The 20,267-nt window shown below is 46.4% G+C and overlaps 1 protein-coding gene across 2 annotated transcripts in view; it reads right to left on the bottom strand.

Moving 5' to 3' along the window:
* SLC38A8 (solute carrier family 38 member 8) overlaps window positions 1-20,267 on the bottom strand; it is a 401,988-nt gene that overhangs the window by 24,098 nt on the left and 357,623 nt on the right. For both annotated transcript variants that reach the window (XM_078671218.1, XM_078671219.1), the window contains exon 9: window positions 8,013-8,064. In XM_078671218.1, coding sequence (XP_078527344.1) covers window positions 8,013-8,064 — 52 coding nt within the window. The remainder of the gene's footprint in view (window positions 1-8,012; window positions 8,065-20,267) is intronic.

The raw sequence follows: 20,267 nt of genomic DNA, 5'->3' as shown, positions 1-20,267 counted from the left end.
CCGGGTCAGCCTTATCATTCTTGTAGACCATTCTGTCCTTGAATTTCAAGCGGAAGGGGTTTCAACCTCCTTTGGTCATCCTCACAGGTCACACATTGCAAGTGCAGGTTTAGTCCTTCAAGTATCCATATGCAAGTACAACAGCCTTCTGAGGAATGTACCTTGGTGTCCATATTTCTTTGCTCTGCATCAGCTAGTGGGAGGTGAGTGGGATTATTCCGGGGGCACTCCCTAACGAATGAAGTAAAGGTTCCTGGGGGCAACCCTACCCACTTGAGTAGTCTCCGTTTGCCTTTCTGCAAACAGGCCCAAAATGTTTCAGTGCATTTACAAGAAGGCAACACTAAAATTGGGTTCTAAGGTATGCAAATGTGTGTGTAGGTATGGAAGTGCCATAGAGGAATCACTAGTGTCGTCCTATCTAATAGTTTGAAGCAGGCACTGTACCAATATCAAATCTCGAGACAGAACTCTGGGAGAACATCATCAAAGCCATTCAGCAACCAGAGAGGGGATACACAAGAATGTTCTTGGCATCCTAACCTCTCCTGGATGTCAGAGCCCCCACTCCATTATTCTGTAACATTCTGAGCAGTCATCTCGGTCCTTCAGATTGTCCTTGTGTACTACTGGGAAGCATTTCGCAGGTAAAGGGTAACTTTCTAAAAGTTAGTGTTCCTTAATATTTATTGAAAAACTGACTTTCCCATTTAATTGAATTTCTAATAACTATTAAAAATGGTGGTTAATTATTTTTCTAGCTTGCCCCCATTCCTCGGATAGCAGTATTAGTATTTCAAATCTGTACTCCGGCTTTCTACATAGGTCACCTAGGCTTGCCATAGTGAAAAAAAGCTTAAGGGCTTGTCACTTTTACGGACATGGTAACGTTAATTTTCTATGAGCTCCATTGTTAAATACCATGCATACTAACTGTCAGGTAAAAGGCTTATATAGGTTGACTTACTAAAAAAGATGTTTCTACCCGTTAAAAAAAAAAAAGGTATTTTAACAGGTCGCACTCCAGGTTTTACACTGCAGCAGTCAGGCTATCATGGTAGACCTATAGACATGTTTTCCTTTTTCATTCTAATGGATTGGACAATAAGTGCTGCAGTCCACAATTGATATTTAACTTTATGCCATGGGTGTATTTTTGCAACACATACTATGGCCTTCTAGAAACATTAAATGTGCCAAAAAGGGATCAGCCCTTGTCTACATGTATTATGGTTCAAAGAACAGACTGGGCACTGGACAGCAGTGCCTAGTGTGCAGTGTGTAAAACCAACAATAAAATTAAAGAAAAACGTTGTGGTAACCACACAAAAAGGGACATTTTCTCCACACCTGTTGAATGGAAACTGGGATTGCATCACTGACAGACTACCGTATGGCTTTTTACAGCCATTGCGAGCAGTCGATCAGTGTTTCCGACAGTAAAGGTAAGAACAACATTATAGAGCCCAATTGGGACTAGTTTCAGGGGCGTTTTTCAATTTCAGAGACCTGGCAGGACTGGCACACTCAAAATCCCTAGGATTTAGGGAACATGATTTTAACTTTCATTAAACAGCACATGAACACCTGTTTGGGTATTACAAATCTAAAGGGATTTGGGCACCATCTATTTTGTTAATCTACGTCAATGTGTCTTTTTGGAGATAAATGAAACCTTTGTCTAAGAAGTACCACAGATCTTACAACTTTAACTTCCCTATTTTTGCTGCGAAAATTCACATTAAGGAGTGCCATGCCACGAGGCTTGGAAATATCAAAGCGGACTTAATTGGATGCTGCTGAATAGGAGGAGTTAATAAAATAAACTAGCGGTAGAGTTCAAGTTTGTGTGGGCTGTATGTAGTGGAGTTCCTCACCGTCTGTGTGGTGGATAAACTACCTTCTAACCTGCCTACCAGCATTTCTTTCCACCTCGCGTCGATGTAAATCTCTATAGGATGCCACAATAATATTACACAGGAATTTCGACAACCTTGGAGCACTGGCAGGCTAGCACAACATCAGAGGTAATGTGACATCTTTCGAAATAGACTTAGTCATCACCTAACAGGAATTCAACATGGATATTTCTTTCTTACCACTGTGGAAAAAAGAGGGGTGTCAGTCTCATAACTTAAATTGAAGTTTAGATAAATTTGCCAATTATAAAACATGCAGGCCATGCAAACACAAGCTGCACTCTCCAGATGCATCTTTTCAGATTATCAATGCCCACATAAATATGTAAGTATCTGCCTCAATAGTTCACAGTACAATAAAAAGTGCAAAAGATATGGCGAGTATCATTCTTCATTCAGTCTTACAGAATGTCCTTCCACAGAGAACAATTCCAGATTAATTTAGTTGATGCATTATCTTCATGTTATTTGCGTTTCATGTTGTAAATCTGCAGCCCCTTTGCTTCTATCGTTAGTGACTTGTCCATTTGACTGTCTTAGCATATTTATTGCCTAATCCTGTGGAAGAGTACAACTTGCTGTTAAAATCTGAATTCCTCCAAGCTCTTACAGGTCTAGACTTTGATGTGTGTCACTTGAATTCTAAATTATTCACTTCAATTTCCAAATTGGATGGGACTTGCCTTGACATGCACATTTTTACATTATGAAAATTTGTAGATCACTTTCTTCGTTTGACTTGCATTTCAGTTCGGATTGCAATGCAAGTGACTGCGCATTCCAGAATAGATGTTTGGTTGGTGTGTTTATTGCGTGCGCTTAAGCATGCGTTGGTTCAAAGGAGGCAGGGGGTGTATCACAAAGAGATGTTGGTGGTTTATCTGTACAAAGTGGTAAGTCCTTCCCGAGTGCATGTAGTGAAATTGTTTGGGATGGTGTGTGTTGCATCTGTGGTAGTGATGGAGTGTTTTTGGTGGTGTATAGCATTATTTGAGTGACTAATAAGGGGATATGTGGCTTGTGCATATGTACATGCCGTAAGCATGGGATTCGATCCGTATATTTAAATTCTTGAATGCAAAGTTGCTTGTATAAGGCTTTTAAGACTAGCCTTGAGCTACAAAAATGTAATACTTATTGTTGGAAAATGGCTCTTTGCGAAGAGTTACACCAAAGTTTGACGTCCTCCACCTCTTTTTCCGACATTTCTATTAACTTTAGGACTCTGGGCACTTTACCACTACTGACCAGTGCTAAAATGCAGGTGCGCTTTCCTCTAAACATGGTAACATTGGTTTACACCTGTTTGGCATATTTGATTTACATGTAAGCCCCTTGTAAAGTGGTATACTTCATAGCCAGGACCTATAAATTAAATGCTTCTAGTGGGCCTGCCGCACTAATTGTATCACCCACACAAGTAGCCTTCAAAATCGGTCTCAGGCCTGCCACCGCAGGACCTCTGTGTGCAGTTTTCTGTCACACCGACTTGGAATTTAAAACTACTTGTCAAGCTTGAAATTCCCCCTTTTTTACACATAGGCCACCTCTAAGGTAAGCCCAATGTAGCCCTATGGGCAGAGTGCTGTGTAAATGAAACAAAGGACATATACGCTTATGTTTTGCATCTCCTGGTAGTGATAAACCGCCTATTTCGTTTTTCACTACTATGAGGCCTTCTCCTCTCGTAGGTTAACATCGGGAATTCTTTAATACACTTTTAAGCTGTAATTCCTGATCAGAGAAGTGTAGCTTTTTACTATGTTTGGAATGGTAATGACAAAACATCCTTACTGGTAAAGTTGGATTTAGCATTACTATTTTAGAAATGGCACTTATAGAATGTGGACATTTTTCTGTGCCTATAACTGTGTGCTTTGCAGCCTGTCTCTAATACACATATGGGATGGGTGAGTGCTACACTTTGCACATTCCCTCTAAACAGCCACAGCATATGAAGGATAGGTGTGTCTGAGTACCCATCTACATACATCTGCATTCTGATGGCCTTGCCAGGGCAGGATGGAAGGGAGTGGCTAACACTTCACTAGATTGGGCAGTGCCCTGTCCTCATACAAAGGACTGATTTACCCCCCCCCCCCCCCCCCTCCACACACACCCCAACTGATAGCCTGGCAGATAGGACTGGGTTGAAAGGCACCCTTTAGCACTTCAGAGAGTTGCTTTGAAGTCACTCCCACGTCAAAGGAACTTTTGGCTATAAGTGCTGGGTCTCTGACCCTCTACAAAAACACATGGATCTCAAACTTCACCTCTGTCAGAAGGACTGCTGTGATGCTTAAAGGACTCAGCTGGACTGCTTATCTGGAAGGCCTTCTTTTCTGATTGTTGCCCTGCTGACTGCTGTTCTATGACTCAGCTGTAGGAGAGCTAGACTCTGCCTTCCCGCCAAGTGATCCCCAAAGACTTGTTGGCTTGCCTCCTGTTGCTTGAGACCCAGGCATAAAAGTCTCTACCCTGCTCCTGTGCCTGGCTCATTGGAAGTGGACCAGATACTTCCAACATGGATTTCAATGCACTTCCTGTCTGTGTAACAGCAACAACCCAGTTGCAGGAGTAAAATTGGTGCATCGCATGGAACCAGAGTGTTGCCTCCAGAGATCAAAGCATCAGACAGTGTATCATTGCTGCTGGGGCTTGTGAGAGCGATGCATTCCCTCGGCTGCATGGCAGAATCCAGTGTATCAGTCACAACTCTTGACTCCTCACAAGTCTTCAGAAGTGATGCATAATCTTCACTGTGTGGAGAAGATTGAATCATCTCATTGCTTGAGACCTGAAAAGATACTTTGTTCACCGCAGCCTGCCTGGGTCCCATAGCCGGCCTGAGCTTGCCTGAGGTTGGCCCAAACTTTGACCTAGACCAGCGCGATCTAAAGTAACCTTTCAGCGTTACTTGCTTCTAAGCACTTTACTGCATAATTGTTCTTTGTTATCTTTTAATGTGTACTTCGCTTACCATGGCTAGGATTGTGGCTTCTGCTTGGGCAGGGTGCATACCTTTGCCAACTGGAAACACAATTTCTAACACTTCTGTATCACCTTCAGCAAGCATTGGCAAAGCCAGTAGGTCTCACCTGTGGGACCCGTTGGCTGTGCCTGTGCTTATTTGCCGAGGCTATACAGCTTCGAAGAATTAAACAGATATAAGGAAGCAATACATGCAACACCACATACACGTCATGAGGCCTCATCATCTGGAGGTGTGTGCATGCCTGAGGACATATGCCTCCGAAGGCATCAATATGCATGCATATGGTTCCACACTGACACCAGTTTATTCTTTTTTTTTTTTTTTACCAATCCAAGATGAGAAACACCACTTAAAGCTGATTTTATTTGTATTAATTTCCACTTAGGCAATAGTGCATTTCTTAAAGTAGAATGGTTGGGTGTAAGACATTGGGTTACTGGAAACACCAAATTAACCTATGATTTATGTTCTTGTAGCTTTGCACAGAGTAGTCAGCCCTTACCTTAGAGGCAATGTGAAAATATTTCTGCAGCACTTCAAAAAGTAAAATAGTGAAAACACACCACAAAAGGGATCCCACACTAGATCAGAAACAGAGTACATTATATTAAATAAAATAATAACAAAGTAATAAAGATCCAATCATTTAAAATCGACGATATGCAATTTTAAAGATGCAAGTGAAAACACCAAAAAGCACAAAATGTCAACTAAGAATCTCTGGTCCCGCAAAACCGGGACAAAGTCACAAGTCCAGGCTGACTGTAATGGAGCATGATTTGGCTACAGGGACACAGTTCGGCCTAATGAATAAGAGTGCCTTACATCCTGGTTGCATAGCATTGCAAGGACCAACATCTAGGATGCATCATGTAGCCGAGGGGATGTGTCTGTTCCAAGGAGTTGTGAGGCTACGATGCAAGATAGTAGTAGAGAATCCCATTTACTAAGGCTTGCGATGCATAGTCCAGCATCGAGGATGCACCGTGGAGTCGAGATGGTGCGTCAGTTCAGAGGAGCTGCGAGGCTGCAATGCGGAATCCTGGTGCCGGGAAAAGTACCCGCAGCAGAGGTGAGGGGTCAGTTCGGCTTGGGGTTGTGCCACACAGCAGAGATGATGTGTTGGTTCAGCTGGATCCATAGATGGGCTACCAGAGCACCTTCAGGCCCACTTTCAATGGTACAGGACTGGGATGGCACCACTTGGCAGGGTAGGACTCACAGCTGCAGAGTCCAGCTGCTACTTAAAAGAGACTTGGCCCTTGGAGTCACTCTGGTTGTCCTGGGTACAGGTTGCAGATGAGTTGTCCTTACCAGAGCAAGAGCGCGGGCAAGTCAGCACATCAGCAGCCGTCAAGCAGAGTGACAACCCTTTCAGCAGCACAGTACTCCTCCTTCCAGAGTCTTCCACAGGTCCAGAAGTGTAACGACGAGTTGGTGTCTGAGGTCCAATATTTATACCTGGTGCCTCCTTTGAAGTTGGAAAAGCTTCTAGAGTTTCCCTTTGAAGTGCACAGGTATCCTGCCTCACCTGTCCTGCTCCAGACTAACTACAGGGGGTATGCTATTGAAGTGTAAGCAGGGCTGTGCCCAGCTCTGCCCTCCCATCCTGCCAGTGATGGTCCATCCAGGGTCACGTAAGCTCTCTTTTATGTGTGACTGTGTATGTAGAATACATAAAGTCCAACTGTCAACTACATCCAGTCAAGTGACCCAGTATCAAGCAAGTGGCATTAAATGGCTAAGACAGGAAAGTGCCAAATTTCTAAAAGTTGCATTTTCAAAATAGTCATTTAAAATTCAAACTTGCCATTATAGGGGATTCTTCATTACAATTTCAAAGACATCAAACAAACTGTGTACCTGCTCCCATTTGAGAGTTACAGCTTGTTAAATGTAACACGGTAACTCTGAGGTTATCCTATGGGAGATCCAGGCCTTGCAATAGTGAAAAACAATTATGAGTTTATTAAACATCAGGACATGTAAAACTTAAAAAGCACACGTCCTACTTTTTAAATACATTGCACCCTATCTGTGGGCTGTTTAATTAGGAGCTACACTAGGAGTGACTTGTATGTATTAAAAATGAAGGTTTAGGCCTAGCAAAAGGTTTATTTTGCCAGGTTGAAATGGCAGTTTAAAACTGCACACACAAGCTGCCATGGCAGGCCTGATACATGTTTAAAAGGACTACTTAAGGGGGTGGCACAATCAGTGCTGCAGGCCCACTATTACAATCTAATTTACAGGCCCTGGGGACACACCCAGTATCATTTTACTAGGGAATTATAAGTAAATTAAATATTCCAGGTGGGGACAAGCCAATATTATCATGTTTTAAGGAGTGACAACGTGCACGTTGGCACTTGTAAGTGCTCAGAGTCATAAGGCCAACGAAAACAAGACCAGAAAAATGTAGAGGAGTAACACAAAACGTTTTGGGGAAGAACGCTTTAAGGCTGAAAGGTCCAACATCGGGCAGCAAATAGGAGTTGCAGGCTACCCAGAAAAAGCAAAAAAGGTAGAGGTGGGGGAACCAATGTGTGTTGTTTGAGTAGAGCAATGGACGAGCTCTAGGTCTACTAAAAGTAAAAAATAGAAAATCAGAGGATCAAAACAGCATAGAACGCGTGGGGTAATGTGGGTATCACAGCAGTTCATGAGGGAAGGGGGAATTGATGGGGAGCAACAGAGTATGGAATACATTTTTTGATGGGTGGGGGGGAGCACTAATGGGACATGCCTAGAAAACATGCGCACTCTCATAGCTTGCTGAAAGATAAAGGGTAAAGTAGTTCTCTTAAAGTGAGTATTGGTAGGGTAAAACATCAGTCACTCAAATGAGTGGCAAAAAAGCTATGATACAGAGTACAAGCACAAGAAGAGAAAGTCAAGCTATTAAATTACAAGCAAATAAATTAGAGTGGCCATAAATATAGCTAGTGGTAAGCAATGGGCTGGCTCTAGGCCTACTATGGTTTTGCTTTGTCCATAGACAGCCAAAAGGTGTCTGGAAGGCAAGACCAAAGAAGCGGTTTCAGTGGCTGTGAAATGGTCATCCTCATAAAAGTTCCTCAAGAGAAAGTAAAATGTACCTTTTTTTTCTTTCAACTGGCTCGGATATCATCGCACACACTAAACACAGTCCTGTAAGGGAAGAGAAAGTAAGGATTATTACTGAAGAATGTACACAAACCAACCATCAAACATTGGCTTCACAATATTATGCATCAAACAGATCACTTGTGTGTATTGCACATGTGAATGTAGAAAGAGAAACAAAATTGCATGAAAATGTAAGCACACAGTTTACAAATAGTATTTAGATGTACAGAACTTATGATGGTGAACCTCCATGAAGGAAGCGGACTGGTAGGCACAGTGTGCATATGTGTGGGTGAAGCCCAAATTCATAGTGGGACTTGATCACCTTGATTTTTTTAAAACTGATTTTATTGATCCTTTTTCAATCACAGCATAGCATAGCAGTTCAAATCATATAATTTGTTATGGACTCACTCCTTATATCAAATGGTGAATACGTGTCAGAGTGGGCCAAAACATCAGCCAGCATTGGTATATAACCTTGATTATCCTCTCCCCCTTCCTGCGAGTTGTCGATATAATGATTTGTGTATGGGGCGCGGGGATTGTATATGTAACAAGCAATCTGAGTGCTATCTTGGGGCATCGCAATGTAGAGGTAGTATATTTGTCAGTGGGGTCGATCTTACATGGAAACTATATGAGTAGTGTTGATTCTGGTGTTCTACATGTATCAGGGGATGTTCCCTTTGGGTTTTCTCCTTCTCCCTCTTGGGTCTCTAAATCTGGGGGCTCTAAGTCAAGCATGAGGGTCTCCCAGGCTCTGGTCATCTCCAGGTTTTGCAATCCTCTTTTAGCCTCCCTAATCAGTACTCGCCCCACACACCACACCCATTTCAGGAGTTCTTTTTTCCAGGTGGTCAGATTAGGGCCTCTTGTGGCTTTCCAGTTCCTGGTTATCTCATGCTTTGCTAGCACAAATTCCAGGTCTTAGAATTTACTGGTGACTTTGGTTTTGGATGTATGGGGGAACCATCCTAAGAGAGAGTGGTGGGGGAGCAGGGGTTCTATCTATTGACAACCTCACTCACAGTTTGCACTACCCCCTCCCAGTATCCCTGCAGCTGGGTGCAGTGGGACTTGCTCACCCTTGCACAAATAGATGCACTAGCTTGATCTGTGCAAGTAAGGAGCAGGAACAGGGGAATGCATGAAGTAGACTGATCTCATAAGACCCCTGCCTCCCGAACTAAGACCTGTAGGACTATGAAGAGCACAGTCTTACAATTTTAGCTTAATATCTATTCAGCGAGGAGTGGTAAAGTAATAATTGCATTTCGGAAGATCGGATCTTCAGGGACAATACAGCACAAGTCTTGTGCTGTCCTCCCCACCACCGCACAATGAGGCCCCCTTGTAAATCGCATGCCTTGCATACTGTGCTGACCATTTCTCAAGGCTGTGGTGGGCACCATTAGTACCTCAGCCACACAAAGCTTTCGGACTCGCGACTATCATATTACCTCAAATTACCCGGACAACTTGGCAGAAGTTCTAAGCAAACTAACAGTTCATGAAGATGCCAAGAGCTCAGAGATCAGCAGCACAACTCGCTTTCTAATTTTTACTGACCATATGGACAAAATTTAATTTTTCTTAACAAGCGTCAACCTTATGTGCCTTGCAGCTATGCTTCAGAAAACACAAAATATGCATTAAAAAAAAAAAAAAGCTTTCACCTATCTAAGCCTCTTAAGTACCGAGCTATTATATATGTGAAGCATTCCACCATATTTTGTTCATCTGTGTCCCTCAAAAACAAAAAATAATTAAAGGCATTAACACATTTAAATCAATGGCCCTGCCACAGTGTTTGACTAGTAGCTGAGCCACTCCCCTTTGCACAAGAAGAAAATAATTCCTGATAACTGGTCTACCCATAGTTCCCTGAAGTTCCTGCTTTTCCAAAGTTTACACCTTCGTACATTTTTTCCTTTTATTTGGCTAAATTTCATTTCTTACAATTGATTTACTATTTGCTCACATATTCTTTGTGGAATTGTTTGCTCGCAGATTTGAAACTAGATGGAGGTTGGCACATTTGTTTCCCTCATACCCTTAAAGGGGTGTGAAATTCCGAATTTTAACATAAAAACCTAAACACAGAAAAACGCAAATTAAGGGTGGCAATTCCTGTATTCATAAGCAGTCCTCTACTTGTTGGTCATCAGTAGCAGTGGGGTTCTTAAGCCCAGATAAAATGGGGTTACCGACTTTCTATACCTTTATTACTGTTATGTTATGTGCCATTTATAGAGCGCGCTAACACCGAGGCTTCATGGCGCTTTAAGACTGAGTGAGTGAGGGGGTGGCGTGAGTGAGCACTGTAGTTAACCAAGAGGTGGGAAGAGGTAAGTTTTGAGAGATTTTCTAAATTTCAGGAGGGAGAGGCTGGATTTGATAGAGAGGGAGGAGATTCCAGAAAGCGGGAGCTAGGTGGGAAAAACGGCGACCACCGAATTTCTTGGTTTTAGCTTTGGGGTTGACTAGCAGCTGAAGGTGGGCTGAGCGGAGGTTGCGCGTAGGTCGGTGAGGACTGATTAGGGATTTGAGAAATGCAGGGCCGGTGCAGTGAAGGGCCTTAAAAGTGAGACAGGCCACCTTAAAAGCTGCCCTTTGGCCAATTGGTAGCCAGTGCAGTCTGTGAAGTAAAGGTTTTGCCGATTGCCATCTGGGTGTTTTATGAATGAGACGGGCCGCTTGGTTCTGAACAACCTGAAGGCGGTGCAGCAAAGATAGTGGAAGACCATGGTAAAGGGAATTGGAGAAGTCCAAACAGGAGAGTACTAGTGAGATGACAACCTGGGTGAGTGCGGTGGGCGGGAGTAGATGGCGAACTTTGCGGATATTCCGGAGCTGGTACATGCAGGATGAAATAACCGCGCATACTTGAGCTTTGAGGGATAGTTCGGTGTCGAAAATCACACCCAAGCTCTTCACTGATTTAACCGGGATAGGGGGGGGCAAGCTCAGGGGGCCAGAACTGTGGACCCCAGTGAGCATGGCTGAGTCCGGGGAGAAAGAGCTCAGTTTTCCCGGGATTTAGTTTTAGCTGATTCAAGTTCATCCATTGTTGGATGTGAATCATGACAGTGTGAAAAGTATTAATGGCATGGGGTGAGTTAAGAGGGAGTTAAGAGGGAGGACAATCTGTAGATCGTCGGCATAGCTGTAAACAGTAATGTCCCATTTCTGAAGTGAGTGGATCAAGGGTCGGAGGTATAGGTTAAACAGGAGTGGGGAGAGGGAGGAGCCCTGAGGGACTCCACAGGTCGTGGGGGTTTTTGTTGCAGTATAGGGGCCCAGGCGGACAGCCTGTGTTCTTCCGGTCAAGAATGACTCTACCCATTTAAGGGCGGTGCCCTGGATGCCTGCCTGTCCGACACTGTGGAGAAGGATGTTGTGGTCCACCGTGTCGAAAGCGGCCAACAGGTCCAGGAGCACGAGGGCTTGGGGGCTCCCTGCGTCCGCATTGCTCCTAAGCGTGTCCAGGAATGCCAGAATGACGGCCTCAGTAGAGTGGGCAGGTCTGAAGCCAGCTTGGTTGGGCTCAAGGTGGCAGGAAGATTCAATGAAATTAGACAAGCATCGGGTGACGTGGGCCTCCATTAGTTTGGAAAAGTAGGGGAGGCGAGAGATGGGGCGATAATTGGATGGTTCTGCGGGGTCGGCACCAGGTTTTTTGAAAAGGGGCACTAGGATTGCCTTTTTGAAAGAGCTAGGGACGATGCCGCGGCTGAGTAAGCCATTCAGCAGGGTAAGGATACAATCAGGTATATTGAGGCAGATGTTTTGTAAGACAGATGGTGGGCAACAATCATTAGGGGAACCAGATTTGACACGCATAGTGAGTTCCGCTAGTGAAGTAGAGTTCAGTGCCGGGAGGGTGGTGAGAGTCCAGGGGTTATTAGAAGAGGTGTCCATAGAGTGTGGCTGGGGAGGAGGAGGAATAGAATTTTTAAGATTTTTTCCACAAAGAAGAAGTTGAGAGAGTCGCATGCCTCTTGAGTGGGGGTCTGGGCTGGGAGGGTTCTGTCGTCTGTGGTAAGTTCGTTCATGACTTTGAACACCTCCTTGGATTTATTGACCGCAGACGAGATCCTATTGGAGAAATGTTCCGTTTTTGCTAGGGTGATGGCGGTTTTATATTCTTTACGTGCGGCCAGGTAAGACAGCCTGGCTGAGTTAGAATAATCGCGTTTTTAATTTATGATGCTTGAGATCATCGGAGAACCACCTATGGGAGTTAGGATGCCTAGTGCGGGGGAATTTGGTGAGGGGGGCAAACTGGTCGCTGGCTGACCTCAGCCAGGAAGTGATGTCGTTTTCTAGGACGTCAATGTTGTCAGTGGAATTGACGACTGGACAGGTGTCTGCCAGACTAGTAAGAAAGCCCTGGGAATCGTAAGTGCTCCATTTCCGAGAGGAGCCACCAGCCATCAACGGAGCAGGAGTCCGGCCAGCGACCGTGATGGAGGTGTCAACAAAATGATGATCTGACCAGACGCAAGGGGATATTACTGGCTGGGACAGAGCCAGATTACAAGTTCAGATCTGGTCCAGGATATGGCCCTTGGAGTGGGTGGGTTTGGTGACCTGTTGAGTAAGATTTAAGCTGTTGAGAGACTCAAAGAGCTCAATAGCATGGGGGCCGGCGTTGGTGTCGTTGAACCAGTAGTTCAGGTCGCCAAAGAGGGCGAAGCTGGAGTGTTGCGTTAGTAGGTTGGACAACTGTTCTTATGGTGGTAGAGAAAGATGGCATGGGATGTGGTGGCCTATATAAGAGGAGGAAAGTAAAAGCGCCAGTGGCGGTTTCCAGGCTACCAAGCAAGTTGTCCACCTCTGGGAGGGGGAGGGAGTAAGAAGAGGTAGAGTTCAGGCGCTTAGATATGATGGCTGCCACCCCGCCCCCGGGCCGGTCGCCGGGGCGATCGGCGTGGAGAATGTAGTAGTCGGGGGGGGGGGGGGGAGGGCCACCAGAATATGTGGGAGAGATTCTGACGTTAACCAAGTTTCCGTTAGCAGGAGTATGTCCCGGTTGTAATTAGATAGCAGGATATAAATATCCTCGCGATGTTTTACTAAAGAGCGGGTGTTCAGATATGACACCCTAATGGAAGTGGAGATTGTGGTCGGTGTAGCTATAGGAGTGCCTCTGTGAGGAGAGGGTAGAGCAGTAGAGAATAGGCCGGCTGTGAGTGTACGACTGTGGGAATTAGGAGACACCGGGGGAGCAGAGTGCTGTAGGTCCTTAAGAGCTTGGGCAGAGTATGAAATTCAACGGCCGGCATGATTTGCCCTAAGGCCCGGCGCGGACGGGCGCAGTCAGGCTTACCTTTGGCGCCCCTTCGGCGCGCAATCGGCGCGCCCGCTCTACTCGTCCGCTGCGCGTCCAAAAGCTGCACATTATTTATAGGTCTAGAAGGGCAGTGGTGGGGGCGTGGCCTCTGAAGGGGGCGTAGCCAGCAGCCTCGCCGAGATGGCGGCAAAGAGGAATTGTTGGCTCTGGGGGCCTCGGCAGCGCTATGTCCACTGCGCGGCGCTTGACCAGGAGCAAAGTAAGTGACAAGTGCAGCAAGTGATAGACAAACAAATCAAATTTAAGTATTTTTAAAAAAGCTCTCGGCTTCCGCCTCAAGAGCTCTCTTCAATCTTAATCTAAAAGAGATTATGCCATTAGATATTAATGCTGCTATGCTGTCTGAGCAGCATTCTTCAGTTTAGCTTTTTGCTCTGTGCTTTTAGTTACAGTACGTATTTATTCATAGAGGTGAGAATTAAAGGGCAACATGAATAATAAATTGCAAATTGGGGGCATGGCCCAGCCACCAAAGATAGTGTTGCACATGGTTAAGGTCTCAGTGGATTTGCCAAAAACGTCCCACATAGGAGTCCAAAGAGCGAGGAAGGATTCAAAAAATTGAAGAAATGGGACCCATGAGGGGGTCACTGGCCATGCAACTGAAAATCACTGCCTGAATTCTGGATGCCGATGGATTCGAGTAAAGACCAACATTCAATGCCTACCAAAAGACGAGGCCCCGTATGGAAAGCGCAGACAAGATTGGGGTCAACACTAATGCACATGCATTTGAGAAGACGTGGAAGCAAGATCAAGAGACGCTTGATGGGAGGTCTGCAAGATATTAAAAAGAGGGTTCCTTGGCCTTGGGAGATCAACCCAAAGAGTGGGGTAGATGATTCCAATGAGGCGGTGATGCCAGTGGATCAACAGACACCAAGCAGCAAAGCCATGGCTACAACAGCCAGATGCAGCTGTGGATATCTAGACAGCCCCTCCCCTCCTCACCATCCCCCCCCCCCACACACACACATCTGCCCCACCCCTTCTCATCCCGGCATATGGGTAAACATAAAGATACCATATTGAGGGGAAGAGGTGTGAGGCGCAAGGTGCAAAACTGTCAGAACTGAGTCACCAAAAATGACAATGGAAAAACCCATAAGACACTGGAAGAGGTCATAGTGAAATCAACGGTCGGAAGAACTAGCATAAAACTATATGCTGATGACGTGTTAGTCTATGGGACATATACAATGGAGTCAATTTAGATGCTACTGACAGCGTTAGTGGAATATGGACAAATTACAGGAAACGTTCCTCCACTTTACCTGGCAAAGAGGAACCAGCCAGAGTTTCTAAACAAAAATACTAATACATCCAACTGAAAGTAGGATTGGTATTTCCAAACAAAAAAAGTGTACTACAAAGCATAACAATAAGAGTCATAGGAAAATTGGACTCCGAAGTACTCCAGCAAATGCTGGGGACATATGGATAAGGGGTACCCGGGAGAACCCTAATGGGGGATACTGTGACTGTCAAAAAAAATAAAACCACAGAGACTGTATGCAAACCACTTCATTGGCACACTTCTAAGTTCTAAACCTATAGGATTTAACTGCAAAAACTCCACACTTGAGAACATACCCCTCACCACTCACTCATACTCCTAGTAATGAAGAATGGAGAAGTTAGGTAATTTGAAAGTTTTAAAAAACTGATGTGGTAAGAGACTCTGGTACCAACAGCTTGGGTATTGGGCGACCTATCCCTCAAACTTGGTAGTGGGCACTAGGATCTAACGTAATAAAAAATTGGTGAAGGACACACTGGGGGCAGTATCTAAGGTAAAATCTTCATAGAAGGCCCTAGACCACAAAAAAGGGTGTATATAAAAAGGTGTAAAAAGATCTTAAGTAAAGCAAGATCTATAAAGGATTGGCTTGTCTGCAGGAGAGACACAAGGAGATTTAACAAATCAATACTTCATAGCGAATTAAGACTTAAACCAATGATGTACAGATACCAGACAGTAGATACAGTTATAACTGGTGTGAAGAGATACCAGACACGGCTAGGGGATAATGAGTAGGGAAATTAGATCTAGTACACATTTGCTGGGCATGCCCAGTATTGTTAATCTACTGGAAGGAGCTTCAAGCTGCAATTAAAGATATAACAATGTTTCCTTCCCTCAGCACTGGGGATGAAACCAGTGACCTGGAAAACATCAGGAAAAGAAAATTGGCACTGGTCTCGCTGGTTTGAATTGTGATAACCAGAAAATGGGAAACAAACTATGGCTCTGACAATATATATGTGATACAGTAAAATGTGGGACACTGAGGTGATGGAATGATTATCTAGAAATTTACTTAAAGAAAGAAGACATTTTGTCAGTATGGCAACCAGTTACGGACGACACAATTAAGGACTGTAGAGAAATAACATGCTACAAGACAAATATCATTACATCTTTTTGCCTGACTAAGATCTCTGTTAAGGTTTGTTACTATTGTGAACAAAAAGATAGCATGAACGTTAGGGGGTATTGGAATTTCACAGGAACAGAAATAATCATTAACTGCTGTTGTGTGTTAAAGTGAATAGGAAAATTAAATTTTTTTAAATGAAAAAAGAAAGCGTACCCCTTTCTGAACAACAACTGTTGCTGCATAACACCACACTTGAATCTTTGTAAGCCACATCTCCTTGATCAACAGTGCCCACAATTAGCGGATGATAACCACCACAGTAGCTTTTCAGTTAATTTGTATAGATGTACCTACAATGAAGCTAAATGAAAATCATTTGGATATTCAAGAGTTCTAATAAATATCAGTCCTGGCTCCAGCACTGGCACATCAATGTTGGCCTCCCCTACCTTTAAGAGATTATTAATTAGCAAAAGTGATAGATTGAATTAACTGAATTTATCTGAACCATTGCTAATTCATCCGAGCACATTCCATTCAATGTTATTTTTAGGTCTCGCCTAGCCATGCAGCGCATCCGCTGCTTGCTTTGGCAAAATCTATTATTGTCGATTTCTTTTGTGAAGGGGTACAGGACAAGTGCACGCGTAAAGAGGACAAGATATGTGCACGCGCAAGGCTAATGGCAGTAGGGGGGCGGATCCCGCTGCTCCGCCGTGCCTACATAAAGATCCTTAATTATCCTGCACTTGAGCGTGCATTTTGACCCCCACAACCCTTCCCCGGAGTCCGCTCACCGTCGGGGAGCCTGCGGTGTCTTTTCCGGCTGAGGTGCCGCTCTATTGGTGGAGACTCGGGAACTACGCAGGGAGACTAGAGAGAGGGCCTGAATCCCCGGCCCACAGCAGATCCGCGGCCTGGACAACGTCACGCGACGTGCGGCAGAAGTCACCCGGACGTCCCGGCCCAGTGCAGAGCGGGGCCCGTGGGCGTTCGGCGGGGCACCCTGGCTGGCGGACGGCGGCGGACACCTGCAGGTACGAAATCGGAGCCTGCTGGGGGTGTGCTCCAACCCAGTTGCCCGGCTGCAGTGCCCCACGGGCCACTGAGGAGGACTGCGTGGCGGCCCCCCGGAGGCGGGCGTGACACAGGGCACCCGGCTCGGCGGTCCCAGCCCTCCCAGATCGGCGACCAACGGCTGGGGGGAAGCAGCGGCGGACTCTTCAGGAACTGACCAGTGGCAGGTGGCGGCGGGCGCCCTTGGAGGTTGACACAGAGATGGAGGTAGCCAGCGAGGGGGCACAGAGAGACGTGCCTAGTGCTGCGCACCCGGTCTATTTGCTGAGACACTTGCGGAGACTCGGAGGGGTAGTGCACTACAACGCTTACTGCACCGGCACAGAGAGGTGAGCCAGGTCATTACGCAAATCCTACCCTGTAGCTTAACGGAGGTGACAAGAACCGATGGGAGTACACCTTACGGCCCTCTGGCTCGGGTGCTATATGTGAGACCTGGTGCTTCTTGCAACACAGTGAACCTGGTGCGAGGTCCCCCCCCCTCCTCCCCCTCACTACAACGAGTACTCGAGGACCGCGCTGGGAGTATACAGCAGTGTGCAAGCAGGCTCAGCCAGGGTTGGACATTGGGAGCGGGCGCTGTGAGTTGGCGACTCTGCTCGGGGAAGGGACTACCGGCGATAGTCTGGGATCCAGCCCTGGAACTGAACGCTACGCTGTGCGACGGCAAAGCCTGGCAAGTCTGAGTCTGCTGGTATATCCAACTGGCTGGCTGGAGAGCACGACTGACTATACACTTGGCCTGCTATCGATGAGACCCAAGAAAATGGTCAAAGGGGACAAAACCCAGAGCAAGCTCCCTTTCTCGCAAAGGCGCTCACAACAGCCGGGAGCCACGGCTGTGGACCAAGCGTCGGCGCCACTGGAAGACGAGACGTCGGCTGGATCGGACATTAAGTCTCTCCTAATGTCCATGGAGAAGGGAATACAGATGAGCATCTCGTCATTGGGCTCAAAGATTGACGCCCTAACTTATAGGTTGGACCGCATGGCAGAACGAATAGATAAGCATGCGGAAAGACTAGACATGTCGGAGCGCAGGCTCACAGAAGTAGAGGAGGCCCAGATGAAACTTGATACAGGGCACAAAAAACTGGACAAACTCATGCAAATACTCCAGGATAAGGCGGAGGATTTGGAGGCCTGTTCCCGGTGCTGTAATCTCAGAATCACTGGTCTGCTGGAGACCACCTCAATGGGTCCCATGGAAGAGTTTGTGGAGAAACTCCTCACGACTCTCCTGGGTGAGGGTGTTTTTTCAGCGATGTTCGTGGTTGAAAGGGCGCACCGTTCGTTGGGACCGAGACCGCGGGCTCCCCCCGACCTATCATAGCGAAGTTGCTTAATTATCGCGACAGACACTGCTCTATGGCTGGCCAGATCTAAACGTACTCTACAATATGAGGGATCGTCCATTTACTTGTACCCGGACTTCACCGCCAGGGTGCAAGAAGCACGCAAGCCCTTTATCCCGTACAAGAAGCAGCTGAAAGACCTTGGCTTGGACTACGCGATGCTGTACCCGGCGAAACTTAGGGTTAATCGACAGGGTCACTCACACATATTCACAGACACCGCTGCACTCCAACGTGCAATGAAAAAGTGGGCCAGGGAATGATCGAATACTACGGCTCGCTCGAATGAGGAGGGAGAGGATAGCAGTCGGCTGGATGAGCAGGAGTAGCTGAACTTCGGACAGGGCGGTAGGACTTGTCTGAGATGCCCTGCATCACAAGTTGGTTTTGCATTGGATGTTTGTTTTAGCGGTATGGGAGGGGGGGTAGACATCGCTGAGAACTGTGAGACACTTGGGGGCTTCTGCGCTTGGTAGATATGCTGTACATATTGATAAATCAGGATTTGAACTCTGGTCTGGGGGAGGCGGGGGATTGATACATGGATTGTTAGGTTATTGTTTTTCTTGAATGCTCATTTGGTGCTGGTCTACATGGCGCGGTGGGGGTGCAGTCCTAGACGCACATTGTGCATGGATATCATACAGTGGATGCTAGGCGACCTTGACCCCAGCGCGCAACGCACCATAGGGTTGTCCTTTTTACGGTTGGGTCTGGGAGGGAAGGGGGAGGGGGGTGGGAAGGAGGTCGGCCAGGCCAGGTTGGGGGGGGGAGGTCTGCTGTGGGAGGCGGGAGGGGTTGCTTCTTGAAGTTCTGTCGCTCTCTGTTTGGGGGGGGGAGGGAATTCGGATGCCTATCACTCGCACTGCCATTGCCTGAAACACACCTTGTCTTGCCTCGAATACACGGTTTCTTATGTAGGGATGTCTGCAAATAGCATACTGGGTAGTCATGACCAGCGCCCACACTGCGAGTCCTCACATGGAACGTTAGAGGCCTAAACGACCATCGTAAACTTAGGAGGGTGTTGAGCTATCTTCAGCGTCACAGGGTAGATCTAGCTCTCCTGCAGGAGACTCACTTGCCGACAGCTAGCAGAATGCTCCTTTCGAGGGGATTGGCGGGTAACTGCGCAGCAGCTGGATTTACGACACACTCTAGGAGAGTTCTGGCCTGGGTTAACCCGAGAACCACGCTGACTTTGAAAGCGGACGCGGAGGGTAGATATGTCATTTCCAGGTGCAGCGCGAAGGGGTGGGATTTTGTAGTAGTCAATGTATATGGCCCCAACTTTGACTCCTCGGTTTTTTATAACACATTGGCATCTGCAGCCCGCTCTCATGCTTCATCGCAAATGCTCGGGGGGGGGGGGGGGGGGGGGGTGAGACTTTAACCTGGTACTTGACCCGGCGCTGGATAGATCTACAGCCCCCCGTGTAAGCCATCGGCAGCCGCACAGGCGCTAAGCAGGGAGCTCCTCACGTTAGATCTAGAGGATGCTGAGAGGGGGGGTACACACACTACTCCGCATTTCATGATATACATACTAGGATTGACTACTGGATGGCAACGCCGGCAATAATGGGTAGTATCAAGTCTTGCCTAGTGCTACCGCGCACCCTCTCGGACCACTCCCCAGTGCTTTTGGAACTACACTCGCCTGCCAGAATCATACCACCGTACACGTGGCGTTTCCCTCCCTATTCACTGCTTGACGAGAAGTACCGAGGGGAGCTCGCGGAGGCACTTTTTTCACTGTTCTTTATTTTCACTCTCACGTCCATAGGTAAGGGTGGGCCTTAGCGTGCTCATACCGCCAGGGTTTAATACACCTTAATAGTCCTGAAGAATTGCCAGGTAAAGTTACACCGTTTCATGGCAAGAAACATGTCGACTGATATCTAGGAAACTGCCACTCAACTAAATGTGGACTGCTTCCATACACATAGATTTTAAAATAAAGTCTTTAGTGGTCATAGAATAAAATTTCCTTTTGATACACTACAGACTTTTTTAATATCCTCACCATTCACTAGTTTAGTTTGCACCAACACGTCCTAAATCTCACTAACC

Source organism: Lissotriton helveticus, chromosome 12, assembly GCF_964261635.1.
Source record: "Lissotriton helveticus chromosome 12, aLisHel1.1, whole genome shotgun sequence".
Taxonomy (NCBI): domain Eukaryota; kingdom Metazoa; phylum Chordata; class Amphibia; order Caudata; family Salamandridae; genus Lissotriton; species Lissotriton helveticus.
The sequence above is the reverse complement of the archived record's forward strand: the minus strand, read 5'-3'. Positions and strand labels throughout refer to the sequence as shown.